Source organism: Sinocyclocheilus anshuiensis, unplaced genomic scaffold (genome assembly GCF_001515605.1).
Source record: "Sinocyclocheilus anshuiensis isolate Anshui unplaced genomic scaffold, SAMN03320099.WGS_v1.1 scaffold782, whole genome shotgun sequence".
NCBI lineage: Eukaryota > Metazoa > Chordata > Actinopteri > Cypriniformes > Cyprinidae > Sinocyclocheilus > Sinocyclocheilus anshuiensis.
Genome location: NW_015546111.1, coordinates 1,485,790 through 1,499,261, shown reverse-complemented (window position 1 = coordinate 1,499,261; position 13,472 = coordinate 1,485,790). Strand labels below are relative to the sequence as shown.

At 38.8% G+C, this 13,472-nt stretch overlaps 3 protein-coding genes across 5 annotated transcripts in view; all 3 read left to right on the top strand.

Annotated features, from left to right (window-relative positions):
- The window catches only part of LOC107700737 (smad nuclear-interacting protein 1-like), a 3,383-nt gene extending 1,245 nt beyond the window's left edge, over positions 1-2,138 (top strand). The window contains exons 3-4 of the mRNA XM_016502523.1: positions 288-856; positions 1,188-2,138. Of these exons, the coding sequence (XP_016358009.1) occupies positions 288-856; positions 1,188-1,443 (825 nt within the window). The 3' untranslated portion in view covers positions 1,444-2,138. The remainder of the gene's footprint in view (positions 1-287; positions 857-1,187) is intronic.
- A 192-nt stretch (positions 2,139-2,330) lies between these two features.
- Positions 2,331-4,428, top strand: LOC107700685 (GPN-loop GTPase 2). Of its 2 annotated transcripts, none has more exons than XM_016502423.1 (6): positions 2,331-2,419; positions 3,061-3,526; positions 3,612-3,768; positions 3,922-4,016; positions 4,098-4,228; positions 4,329-4,428. In XM_016502423.1, the coding sequence occupies exons 2-6, from the start codon at positions 3,107-3,109 to the stop codon at positions 4,399-4,401; spliced, it is 876 nt and encodes a 291-aa protein (XP_016357909.1). In that variant the 5' UTR covers positions 2,331-2,419; positions 3,061-3,106; the 3' UTR covers positions 4,402-4,428. The 2 variants fall into 2 exon arrangements, with proteins under 2 accessions (XP_016357909.1, XP_016357908.1); XM_016502422.1 differs by having other exon boundaries at positions 3,856-4,016.
- Positions 4,429-8,831: 4,403 nt separating this feature from the next.
- arid1aa (AT-rich interaction domain 1Aa) overlaps positions 8,832-13,472 on the top strand; it is a 27,080-nt gene continuing 22,439 nt past the window's right edge. For both annotated transcript variants that reach the window (XM_016502522.1, XM_016502521.1), the window contains exon 1: positions 8,832-10,057. In XM_016502522.1, coding sequence (XP_016358008.1) covers positions 9,155-10,057 — 903 coding nt within the window. In that variant the 5' untranslated portion in view covers positions 8,832-9,154. The remainder of the gene's footprint in view (positions 10,058-13,472) is intronic.

Sequence of the window (13,472 nt, the reverse complement as noted above, 5' to 3'; positions counted from 1 at the left end):
CTGTGTGTATTTATTATGTATATATAAATACACACACATGCATGTTTTTGTTTAAGAAATATGTTATATTTTTAAATATATGTAAAATGTTTCATTTCATTTATGTATATATTTTCACATTTTAAATTATTTTAGAATATATTTAATTTTAAGGCATTTTATATTACATTTATTATGGTGTAATAATTTTAAAAATGTAATCATTATTATGATTATTATTATTGAGAGCAACTAAAAAGGTGTTCTAAGTAGAGGTTTTAACTAAGGAGGTTTTGTTTGCATTACAGGAGCAAGATGATCACAGAGGATCCGAAAGTCATAGGCATCGTGAGAGAAGGGATAATTCAGATGATCGCAGGATGAAAAGGGAGGGAGAGCGGCTAAGGCAAAGAGAGCAAGACAGAGACCAGGACAGGAATAGGGGAAGAGAACGGGATGCCCACCTACAACAGCAACATCAGGCTGAGAGGGAGCGGCATAATGAACTGCGGCGGGAGAATCGTCTCAGACAAGAGGCTCAGAGTGGCAGTGGTGATGAGGCACATGAGTTCGGCAGTAAACAGGCTGATGATTCTGCACCTGCAGTGGAGAAGGAAAAGCCCAACTTTGAACTATCAGGTGCCTTGGTGGAAGATACCAATACATTCAGGGGGGAGGTGATCAAGTATAATGAGCCTCCCGAGGCCCGAATACCTAAACGAAGATGGCGTTTATATCCCTTTAAGAATGACGAGCCCCTTCCAGTCATGTACATCCACAGACAGAGTGCGTATCTACTTGGAAGACAGAGGAAGATTGCAGACATTCCTATTGACCACCCTTCTTGTTCCAAACAGCATGCTGTTTTTCAGTACAGGTCAGAACAACAATAAAAGATATTGAATAAATGGTTAAAGAGATAGTTCACCCAAAAATTATAATTCTGTCATTATTTATTCTCCCTCATGTCATTCCAAACCTGAAGAAAGAAGATATTTTGAGGAATGTTGGCAACCAATCAATTGACTTCCATAGTATTTTTTTTCCATAATATGAAATTCAATGTACATCACAGTACGGAAGAAAAGATTAGTCGCTATTTTTGCTACATTGCAACTTTAAAAAATGTAAAGAGATATTATTGAATTCAAGTGTTAATTCCCTCGCATAATGATTTAACTTTAGTATCTGACTTTTATCACCTCCAGATTAGTGGAGTTCACACGGGCTGATGGCACTACGGGCAGGAGAGTGAAGCCATATATCATCGATCTGGGTTCTGGAAATGGAACCTACCTGAACAATCAGCGTATAGAACCTCAGCGCTACTACGAGCTCAAAGAGAAGGACGTGCTGAAGTTTGGCTTCAGCAGCAGAGAGTATGTGCTCCTTCATGAGTTCTCCGACACAACCGAGGTTGACGCAAAGAAGGAGGAAGAAGAGGATGAGGGCCTGGATGAGTAGTTCTCGCCTCAGCGTTTACCAAAGTTACCTGTTTTGTGCTGGACTCTTCGAAAGAGTTTCATCTGTAGGATCAGAACCAGCATGAATTTATTAATACAGAATTTCCTTTTGGACAATGAAAGAATCTTGCTTCAGCTTGCCCAGTTTTCTGTATGACTATTCTCAGGTGGATAGCTTTTGTATCCCATCAAACTGTGTACAGTGTTGTCCTTCAAAGCAAGTGCTCAATGCCAGAACTTAATCTTCAAAAAGCATATATTTTGGATACTCTTGAATGAGTGAATATAATGTCCAGATTTGGTTACTGTAAATATACTGGATGTATTTGATGTGAGTGCTTGTGTTTTAGTTTGTATTCTATGTGATTAGATACATACTGGGTCCTGATTAGTTGAACCAGATTTTTTGCAGCAGATTATCATCCTCATGGTTATGAAGAAAAATCTGAGACTCATTTGAATATTGCATATTGATAACGATGGCGTCTTACTTTAGATATTTGCTGTTCTCTCACAGTACATTCATATTTGATTTTTAGATGTTTTGTATTGTAAAATAAAGATGGATAATAATGAGTGTTGGCCTTTTGATTGACAGCACACATTGTAAGAGTAAATGAGGAAATCTGAAAGTGATTTTCTAATTCTAACTTTCTAATTATGTATGCAGTGAATATAGTGTTATATAATTAAAAATTTCGTCTAAATTATTATAGTAACCTGTTATTTGAATTACGTCTCCGTGTACACAGTGCTCGGAGATGCTTAGTGGCATAAGGCATTTTGTCCTTCAAATAATACATTTTCTTCGTAAAACCGACGTGAGTTTCGTCCGATTGATGAAGTACGGTTTCGTAAAACGTCTTTATTCGCTAAGAAAAGGCGCAAAGTCACTTCTATTTTGTAATCCTCAACATCCGGTTTTCATCACGTTTGTGTCGTCATGTGGCAGCGAAATAATTCACTGACTTTCAAAGGTTTGTGTATATGTGTTTTGTCGTATGAATGTTTGTTTTACGATATCAGATACATGTCGTTTTCCATATACATTAATTCTAGTTTATTTTGGTTTATCTGTCTGAATTAGTTTGTTCACAGGTGCCTGTACAGACTTATTCCCAGACCGCGCAATTCTACAGGATCTGTTTAGTATTTACATTTAAGGATAATGATAAAAAACGATTACCAATATTCGAAAATTAAATTAATTATGAAATCACAGCTCCTTTTTATTCTTCAATCTCTCTTAAAGACAAATTTTGTTATCACACCATGTTAGGTCAGGTTTTTATTGTCATTGCAAATGTTTATACAACGAAATTCTGTTAGAGCAATCCACTTAGCAGCATTAAAAGAAATACAACAATTTAACACTTTACATTAAAACATACATACAAAATAAAAGCAATAAAAACACAAAACTCTTGCATGCAAGTCATTTGTGTATTTTTCCATGGAGGTCATTATTTCACAGAATCTGCACTAAACCCGGGGGTAACAAATGGTCATGTTGTTCAGTGATTGTTTTTTCCCATACATTCATGCAACGTATAACATAAGAACATGCTCAAGTCTTTTAACTTGAAAAATTAATATTTTCTTTTCTTTTCTCCTTTAGATGTAGCCTAGTTTCTTCATTTGCATAGTGGTGAACCTGCTTCAACATGACGTCATCAAATCCTTCAAAACCAGCTCTACAATTTGGCCAGATTGTGATTGGTCCACCTGGCTCAGGTAAAACCACTTACTGCCGGGGCATGCAAGAGTTCCTCAGCCACCTCGGGCGCAAGGTGGTCATTGTAAACCTGGATCCTGCCAACGAAGGGCTGCCCTATCCATGTGCTGTGGACATATCCGAGCTCGTCACTCTGGATGATGTGATGGACGGTCTAAAACTTGGCCCCAATGGCGGCCTTATCTACTCTATGGAATACTTAGAGGCAAATATGGACTGGTTAGAGAACAAGCTGAAGCACCACCACGGCTACTACTTCCTTTTTGACTGCCCAGGTCAGGTGGAACTTTACACTCACCATAATTCGGTGAAGAATATATTTGCACAGCTGTCAAAGTGGAATTTCCGGGTAAGTGGTCGGTGGGAACTTTTCTTGTACTTCTGTCGGATTTATTAAGATGTATTTCCTGTCTGATTTCATCTGATATTGGCAGCTAACTGCAGTACATCTGGTGGATTCCCATTACTGTGCTGATCCGGCCAAGTTCATCTCTGTACTGTGTACTTCCCTGTCCACCATGCTGCATGTTGAATTGCCACATGTCAATGTGCTCTCAAAAATGGACCTCATTGAGCAGTATGGCAAACTTGGTAAGATAATATAATCCAGACTGATGCAGAAAGTCTGATTTGTGGATTACTTTAATTTAATACCAACTCTTTTTTTATATATATAAGCATTCAATCTAGACTTCTACACTGAGGTTCTGGACTTGTCGTATTTGGTGGAGCATCTCTCCTCAGACCCTTTCTTCAAAAAGTTTCACCACCTGAATGTGAAGTTGGCTGAAGTGATCCAGGACTACAGCTTGGTGTCTTTTGTACCTCTTAACATACAGGTTAGTGCTCACTTTTGTAATTATAATGAGATGCATGTGGATTTGTGACATTGTTTTTTGACCATTGTTCTCTCTCTACAGGACAAGGAAAGCATGATGCAAGTTCTGAGAACTGTGGACAAAGCTAATGGCTACTGCTTTGGAGACCTGGAGGAGAGGAATCTGCAGGCCATGATGTCTGCTGCTGTTGGAGCAGACTTCCAGTTCAGCACGTATCCTTATCATACTGTATAGTTTTCTGTTTTGTTTTTGTTTTGCTGTCGTTATTTTAACACAATTCTATTAATTTCTGTCCTTAACCATTTATCTCAGAACTCTCAGTGTACAGGAGAAATACATGGAGGCCACTGGGAAAACTGTGAAGGATGAAGTTATGGACTTGTAACCGTTTTTATATTGATTAAAAAAAGAAAAACTAAAAGAAGCAATTTCCAGAGGTCTTATTTCACACACTCAAACACATTGACGTTGAAATTCAACAAATCAGCAAATAAAATAAATAAAGGTTTTTTGTTCCCCACATTGAATTTACATTCACAGAACAGTTCAAATGTTTTTAAATTGACATTTTACACTAACAATAATTAAATTATTGTCTTAAACATTTAAAGAGTGGTTTTAGATTCATGTTGCAAAATGTTTTCTACACAAGCAATAATTAGATGATTCGTTTTATCAGATGTGACTTCACAAGGTAAATAATACACTATAAAGCTTATTTTGTTTCTGTATGTACATATGTATCTAAGCAAAATACTTTTTGTCCACAGAAAAAAACTAAACTCCATTATTTCAGCTTGAGTTGCAGTGATAGAAGGAAACTGAGAATAATTGTTCTGGGTGTTGTAGACCTACATCTTAGTGTTTGAGTTTGAAAGATTTGATGCGTTAATAAATTGATGAACTTCCTTCTATGAGCAGCTTATAGATCAGTGTGTGAGTGCAGTGGAGAGTGTCACCACTAGAGGTCACTGTCGTAACGGCTACATGCGCACACAATATAGTAGTCAGCTTTTTCTCGTTTATCGTTGAATTTTGATAAACTGCAGTCGCCTGAATTTTAATTTTGTGACCGAATTAAAAACAGTTTAAGACAGATTACACACACTAAACTGTCTAACCAGTTATCGGCGTGCTTACATGTGTGAAATGGTCAACAATTTGTTCGGAAATCAATTAACGCTGCTGGTTTTTATCATTTGGTACACACTAGTAAAATAATATAAATGTTCTGATTTTGTTTATTCGTGTACATAGGTTTTCCCATCCGCTCTCGTGATACATGGCGCGTATTTTGCTAACTTGTGGCAGAGAATCTTGATCGAGCCGGAACACCTTTCCCATCATGTGTAGTCTGGACCTTGAAAAGGCTTTCTCACCCGCGGAAGAACACAGGAATGCATTGTACACGAGAGGGAGACGTGACAACTATATTAGATAGTGCTCGGTGTTTGTTGAACTTGTCTTTTTGGTCATGTTTTTCTTCCTAATATCAGTTAAATATGATCTAGTAATTTAAGTTTATGCATGAAAGTGCCACAGCATCTTTCAGGAATAATTCTCCACAACAGTCACCTTAACACATACTTGTGCGAGCCACGGAAGTATTCCGGGAACCAGAAGGTAGTGCTTCGCCTCTTAGCGCACTCGGTTTGAGGATTGTGGAAAACGCGGGATGGATTACGTTATATTAACATATTGCGCTCTAAAAACGCTTGTGTCAGTCAGATGACTTGGTATCATTTAAATATGACTATATATGCTGCGATATACTTTTAAAGATAGCTGAAAAAGAATGTGAAGATTATAATATTCTTGTAATTAGTACACACACAGGACTTTGTTAATACACGATGTCGTTAGAACCTCAAGTGCAAAAAGCGTCATTTATGTCAGTTCAAAGTCCAGTCCATATTTTGGACGAATCCGCAGGGTAAAAACAGGAGGCAGACAGGGAATGGAGTTGGCAATGTGAAATCTGTTTCTGCTTTACAGGGTCTGAGTATGTGCAAGCTTGACACTATATTTGCTCTAGACATCATTTAGGGTGATAAATTAAGTTTATATATTTTCAGTGTCACAGGAACTAGGGTGTGTGTGACTATTAAACTAAAAAATAGTGTTGCTGTATTGGAAATATATTAAATTGTTTTCTTTATTCAGTTATTTTCCTAAATTTCCTTCTATTTGGTCCTACGATTTCATGATCTTTGAATTTTGTTGACAAAAGAAATTCAAATAAATAAAGTTGACAGCGACCCAAATTGTTGTAAAATTTAGAACAAAAATAAAAAATAAAAAAAATAGTGCAATTTGCTGATCTGTATGTGCAAATGTATAAAATAATATTGAATTAACTTCAGAAATTGTATATACATTGTAGGCCACATGAAATCCTTGGAATTTTCCCTCAAAACTCGAAAAGTAATGCAATGTGTTTGTAAATATGTGTAATATATATATATATATATATATATATATATATATATATATATACACACACACACACACACACAAACACTAAAATATATTAGTTTTATATAGTTATATGTTTTTTTATAATATTTTTTTTTTGTACATTTTGAAACTTTAAGCCAGAGTTGGAGTTTTTCTCATGCAAATGAATTCACCATGAACACATATATTTTTTATTGTTATGAATGTCATGAGTGTGTGCCGAACACACGATAATGCCCCAGATATGGTTTCCTATGGCTCTCTGGAGTGGTACTTCCTTCCCTAGCACACTTCAGAGTAATTTTGTGTGTGTGACGGCTACCCAGCAACCTGCTGGCTGAGGACCAACTTCCTTGTGTCTGCTCTAGCTACTTTATGGATTCCCATGTGGGGGTGTGTCTGAGAACAAGGGATTGAATGAAACTCTGATTGAATGAAGGGCTCTGCTGAGCAGTTTCCTCCCTTAAAAAAGAGGAATAAAATAACAGAATGACATCAAATTAAAAATTCAAATTCATTTTTGGCCTATATACGAAGAGCTCTGATAATTTAGTCTTTACAATACATCTCTGCTAATTTGATGTATAAAATAACATCATAATTTATATTATTTGATTTGTATTATACTCTATATCTATAAAATACAGAAAATATCACTACCATTTTGACTGACAAAGGTTTCAAATTATATTTATTGAATAAAGAGCTGTTAGATCTCAAAATCAAAGATATGAAACACTATATCACAGCTCCCATCAATTATTTTATTTCAAACTTCTTTGCTTTAAGACGGAATGTATATACATTTCACTGGGGAGAAAAACATTTCCCAGATTCAATATGCTGTTAAAAGGTGACAGAGAGGATCTCGCTACTTCGCAGGACACAGCTAGAGCTGGCCAGCAATGCTAGCGGCTCTGCATTGCATTAAGGTTGTGTGGTGTGCTGCCCTGCTCTGCCCATCCCCCATACTGAGATACCAAAGCAGAGTTGTGCTGCTTCTGCAAGCAGCAAAGCTTCAGCTCAGTGAGAGGCAGGCAGGGAGAGAGGGGGTGGGGTGGGGTGGGGTGGTGTGGGGAGAGCAGAGAACGAGACGGTGTGTTATTCTCCTAAAAAGATATTTTCCCCCAGAGATCCTTTCTCTATCTCTTTTTAGATTCCAAACTGAACCACAGTATAAATAGATGGGCTTTTTTTGTTTTGATAATGTATTCTGCCTTTCAACTACGTTGTGTGGTTTATCTGATTTTCTTTTTTACTCGTGCTCTCTCCCTTCCTCTCGTTTTTCATTTTCACTTCCTGCTTGCAGACTAGCTCAACCCACCACCAACCCTCCCTTCTCTTACTTTCCTAACGCATTTCAATCAGCACAACCCCCTAAAACAGTGTTTCTCAACCGGTTTGACTGACCCAACACCACGCCAAAATTGTTTTTCATATAAAATGATAATGCAATGTATTGATAAATGCATGTACGGGCCCTACTATATGAAATGTATTAACATAACTTTGGCTAAAAGGTAAAATTTGCTATTTTAAAATGATTAAACTCCCACAGTCACGCATAATCTGTATTTAATGTCTCCTGTATTGTATTTCATTTTACCTTGCATAGTTTCGATGATGTTGGCATATGCCTATATAGGCCAGCTTCTACCGAGTGACAGATGAATTTGTACCAAAATACCAAATGCACAGCTTTTGACAACCTGAAAAGATATGAGAAACATTTCTCCTTCGTTTTAAGTTTAATATATAAGCTATAAGATATTATAAGAAATGTATTTGACTGTATCTATCCACATGTACAGTATATAGTCAAATGCATGGTATGATAGACATTTTACATAGTTTTTTTTTTTTTTTACCGTACTGCCCTAAAACATCAGTTAACAAATAAGCTGTTGGGATTTTAGATTCATTCATTAACATTTATTTAACCAGGCAAGTCAAAAATCAACCTCTTCAACACCAGGCATGGGCTTACAACACACAAAACACAGAATGTATCATTTATATTTATGTACAATATATTGTCTATCCGTTTTTCTATCAGTCCATTTTAGGGTTGAAAGTAAATTAGGGGTGTGTGTGTGTGCAGACTTTGGTATTTTATAGGAAGTACATCTGCAAAACCAGTAAGACAAGCTTACTTCAGGGAGAGATTGCATGCAACTAATGCAATTGTAATGTCTGGCTATATGGTTTCATTTAGTTCACTACAGCCACAATTTTCCCACCAAAATCTGTTCGAGGAGCAGTTTTTAACCCTGCCGTTATGCAACGTCAATTTAACACTCCCCTCTACACAGCCCCCCTTCTCTAAATCCATTCCGCACTCCGAAGAATCCGAGCCATGTTTTACTGGTCTCAGCGCACCTCGGTAAAATGGCTGTATCTAAGTGAGCCTCGTGCTGGTGTGATCCGTTCCTCGTCTGTAGTCTACTTCTGCAACAGAACCCCCTCAAATTCCGTGTCGGTTAAATTTCATTTCAAGGGAACTCGGTGCGAGAGAGTCTAAAAAACGGAGCCGACGATGGAGTCCGGATTCGGTCCGGCGTAAGGAGTGGGGATGAGTCGGGACACGGGTAAATTGTTGTAAAACTATTGTATTTACGTTCAATGTTTCGCGTTTGATTGTGACCGACTCGCCGAGAGGGAGAGGGAGAGGGGGGGGGATCATGGCCGCTCAGGTCGCCAGCTCTACCTCTCTCAACACCAGCCCGCCTTCCGAGCTGAAAAAACCGGATCGAGACCCAAAGGAGGAGTCGGTACCGGGGGAGAAGCAGCAGGAAAATAAGGAGCCGGGACTAGAGAGCGGATCTCCGGCTCGCGGGGAACTGCAGGACCGGGCCGATGTGGGAAATGCTGGGGGAGGAGGGGAGTCGGAGATGAAGAACGGCAACGGGAATCCGTCGAGGGTGAACGATAATCAAAATGATACCACCGGACCGGAGGGGAACAACCACCCCGGGATGGTACACCATCATGCGCCCGGGTTTCAGCCAGCTTCCTATAGCTACGTACAGCACTACAGCCGGGCCCCTTTTCATCAACATGGCGGACAACAAAGCCCTGGCATGGCAGCTGCAGCGGGGCCAGGAGCGCTGTCTAGCACCATGATGGACCCCTATCAGCCCAACTCCAATGATCACGGCTTCCCGAACCACCAGTACAACAGCTACAGTCCGTTCGGGAACCGAAGCCCGTACCCCGGCCAGGGCTACGGCATGAACTCTCCGCGCAGCGCTCCTCAAGCTCAGGCGGTAGGGGGGCAGTCAGCCAAGCAGCAGCAGCAGCCAGCAGCGGCTGCATCTTACAGCAATCAGCGGTATAACATGGGAAACCCGCAGCCAACATCCACCCCGACTCTCAACCAGCTCCTCACCTCACCGAGCGGTGCCCGGAGCTACCCGAGTTACCCACCGAGCGAGTACAACAGTCAGGACGGTGCTAAGGGACCAGCAGATATGGGCAGCAGCAGCGGGCAGTATGGTGGGGGCCATCCGGGTTGGCAACAAAGGACCCATCACCCGCCACCCATGAGTCCTGGAAGTACCGGGCAGCCCTTGGGTAGAAACCAGGTAAAATTCCAACCCTATTGCCTTTAAAAACTGCTCCTCTCTCGCTTTGCTCAAGTCATACGAGTGGTTGAAACGCACTGTGCTTGCTATTGTCTGAGCAAGAGACTCTATAAAATGGCTGCCTCCTTGGTTTTCCATAGCTGCTCATAATTTTATTGTTTATATGTAGTTAAAATAACGAAACTTTCGAAAGGCCACAAGCTTCGTGGCTGGACTTGGGTTGTGAGCTGAAAGCTGTTGCCTATTATTGCTCGAATTGAAGGTAGATCTCCGATTGAAAATGCGTATTTAGCTCAGGCTGCTTCTCCACCAAGAAGGCTTAAACGCATTTAGCTTTTCCCTTATAGGCCTTTCTGTGTTTTATATGCTTTATTGTTCTGTATATTTATCTAATATGCAATATTTAGCCGGTTGGTGTGTTGTTTGTCAGTTCTGATGTTGATTAAGAGAGTGATTAACGTAATAGAAGCGGATATTTCATGTGGAAAAACCCGTCTTGTGTAAACCGATAACGTGACTGTCACACTTTTGTAGTAGAGAAACATATGCTAGTCATCGTTATTTTGGGCTATAATGTATTTCAATACACTTTAAATGGACGTTACTAGCAGATTTGATGAGGAAAAGCTTAATTTTGAAAGCGTGGACTCAGCTGATTGTCGGTCTGGATGCGAGCAGTTTGTAAACACAAGCCCAGTGATTTGAGTAAGTGCAGATTGGTTTGCAGTGGGATTTGAATTGTGGAGGTAAAATCCTCCTGTCAAAGGCAGGAGACAGTTGGTCTTGGGTTGACATGCTCGCTGAGATCTGATTGGCTCTGCATCCTGTGCTCTTGGCCATTTATAATTGCATATTATGTAACACTGAAACAGTTGCTGATTATGATTAGTTAATGTTGCTTACCTCCCTCACTCTTTCACTGGTGCATTGTATATGAATTTAATGTGGTGCAATGCATTTAATACTACATACTGGGAAGTAGGAGTGTGTGTATATATATGTATAAAATATTCACATAAAATGCAAATAAATGCATTTATAAAAAGGATGCATGTCAGTCATCATGTCAAGAATATTTATTGTATAGGAGAAAAGATATAAATGGTAACTAAAAATGCACATTTTTGCAGATCCTATTGCTCATATCTGTTGTGATGGTGTGTTAGACCAAGATTTTATTCAAAGGATGTCAATAACAGCAACATTTGTGATTGGAAGTTTTCTGGTTTCATGTCACTCGGCGACTGGGAATCTTTAGTCTGTTTTTGAAGTTTCGGTTATTGAAGACACTTGAATACTCTGAGTCTTATTTCTCTAGCCTGTTGGATATTGAGAGAGAAAATCTTTTTGAATGCTCCTTAATTTATGCCAGTTGTTTACAGTATGATGATGTGCACTGTTTCCTGTCTGGTCATCCACTGCATGCTAATTGCTTGTTCATGTGGTGCCTATCATGTTTGTTTATCTTGCATATGTTGTCCAAACACTTTTAAGTGCAATTTCAAGGTTGAACAACATCTGTTTACCACAGTTAACTTCGTTTCTCATACTAGGTTGAGGCTACACATGCTTCAGTTTTGTCGCTGTGCATCTGATAAGGGGATTGAAACGCTGTGGTTTGCAAGTTTTTCTTTTTGCCTGGATGTTTTTTTTTTTTAGATTTGGTTTATTCTTATTTATTCTTGTTTTAAAAATGTCTTTATTAATAACTAGCCATATATACGACATTGTGAAACGAGAACCTGTGAAAAATAGTTTTTATACCAGAATCTCAATCCTCCCGGTTTCCTGACTTTTTTTTGTTTTTTTTTGTTGTTAACACGATTAGGATCTCTATGGGATTGCTCTTTTTTTTTTTTTTTCTTGGAAAATGTCTGTTTATTAGGGAAGTTCTTGTCAAAGTGAAGAATGATCTGTGAATTTACAGGGAGTGAATATCTGCAATATTGTTTGATGGTTTGGTCCTCAGAATTTCCATATCTTCTGTATATGCGCCCACATATGTCAGGTATCGTCATTAAAATGTGTTGATTGGTTTTCAAACCATGTGACGTAAGCAACCCCACTAACTAAAACTCAGATCATACACCACCGTTCAAAAGTTTAGAGTCAGTTAAATGTTTTTGTTCATAGAGAGGCTGCTTTTATTTAATCAAATTCAGTAGAAACAGTAATATCTGTAAAATATTGTTGCAATTTAAAATATCTATTTTAAAATGTCATATATTCCTGTGACAAAACTGAATTTTCAGCATCATTACTCCAGTCGTCAGTGTCACATGGTCCTTCAGAACCATTGTGTGGCTTCATATTTTTGTGTAAACTGTGATACAATTGATCTCAGGATTCTGTTAATAAAAAGTTCAAAAGAGCAGCATTTAGATTTTTTTACTTAGTCACTTTTGATAAATTTAATGCGTCCTTGCTGAATAAAAGTATTAATTAAAAAAACTTACTAACTCCAAACATTAATGTAGGTCTTTCAGATTTTGTACAGAAGTTCTTGGTTATTAATTATATTTGCTTAATCGAATCATTTAGATGTAGCCTATGAAGTTTCTGCTATAATTGTTTTATTTGATCTCAGACAGAGTTATGCCTACTGCAGTGGCTGAATGCCGTCCTGCCTTCAGTCGGTCTGTAAGTCTTATGGTGTCCACCCCATCCCCCATGGCCAATCACAGCGCCCGTCCAGCAGCCTCTCCTGCCAAGGGAGCCCTCACTTTATCTTATGCAGATTAGCCATGTGCTGCTTTTATTTCTATTTTTCCATTCGGACACTGGAAAATGTCAAGAGCAGCTTGCCCTCAGTCATTTCACACTTTAGAGCGTTTTCAGCCGTAGACCTCCTTTCAAGGTTTGAACTTAAGCCAGATTTAAAACGAGCCTCCTAGATATTAAACAGACATCCTAGATGAGGTTTCACTGGCCCAAATCGGATAGGATGACACAGTGTACTTTCTTGTTTTGTTATTTTTTTCATGTTTTGTCGTTCAGTAATAAGCTTTGGTCATGTTTGAGTCAGTGCCCATCTGTGAATAACGAACAATTGTGCCATCCATTTTTATACAAAAATGACTTATGACTTGCATTCACTAGACAAAATGATACATATATAAAAAAGACTAGGCCTAAACTAGGGCTGAACGATTTTGGAAAATAATCAAGCGGTTATGCGCATCCCGTGTGCAGAATGATGCGCTTGAAGCAACACGGAGTCACAGCACGCAGCTCCGCATAGAGAAGTTCAAAGCACAAAGGAAAGAGATAATATTGATGCATAGTTTATTAAATCTGTGCGATAGTTTGAGCCTTTTCTTTTAACAGTTTTAAATCTCAGTAATTGTGGGCTCTTGAAGAGAGTTTCATCATCTTGACTGTCGTAACTAAACGCGACGCGCAGCTTGAACGCTGA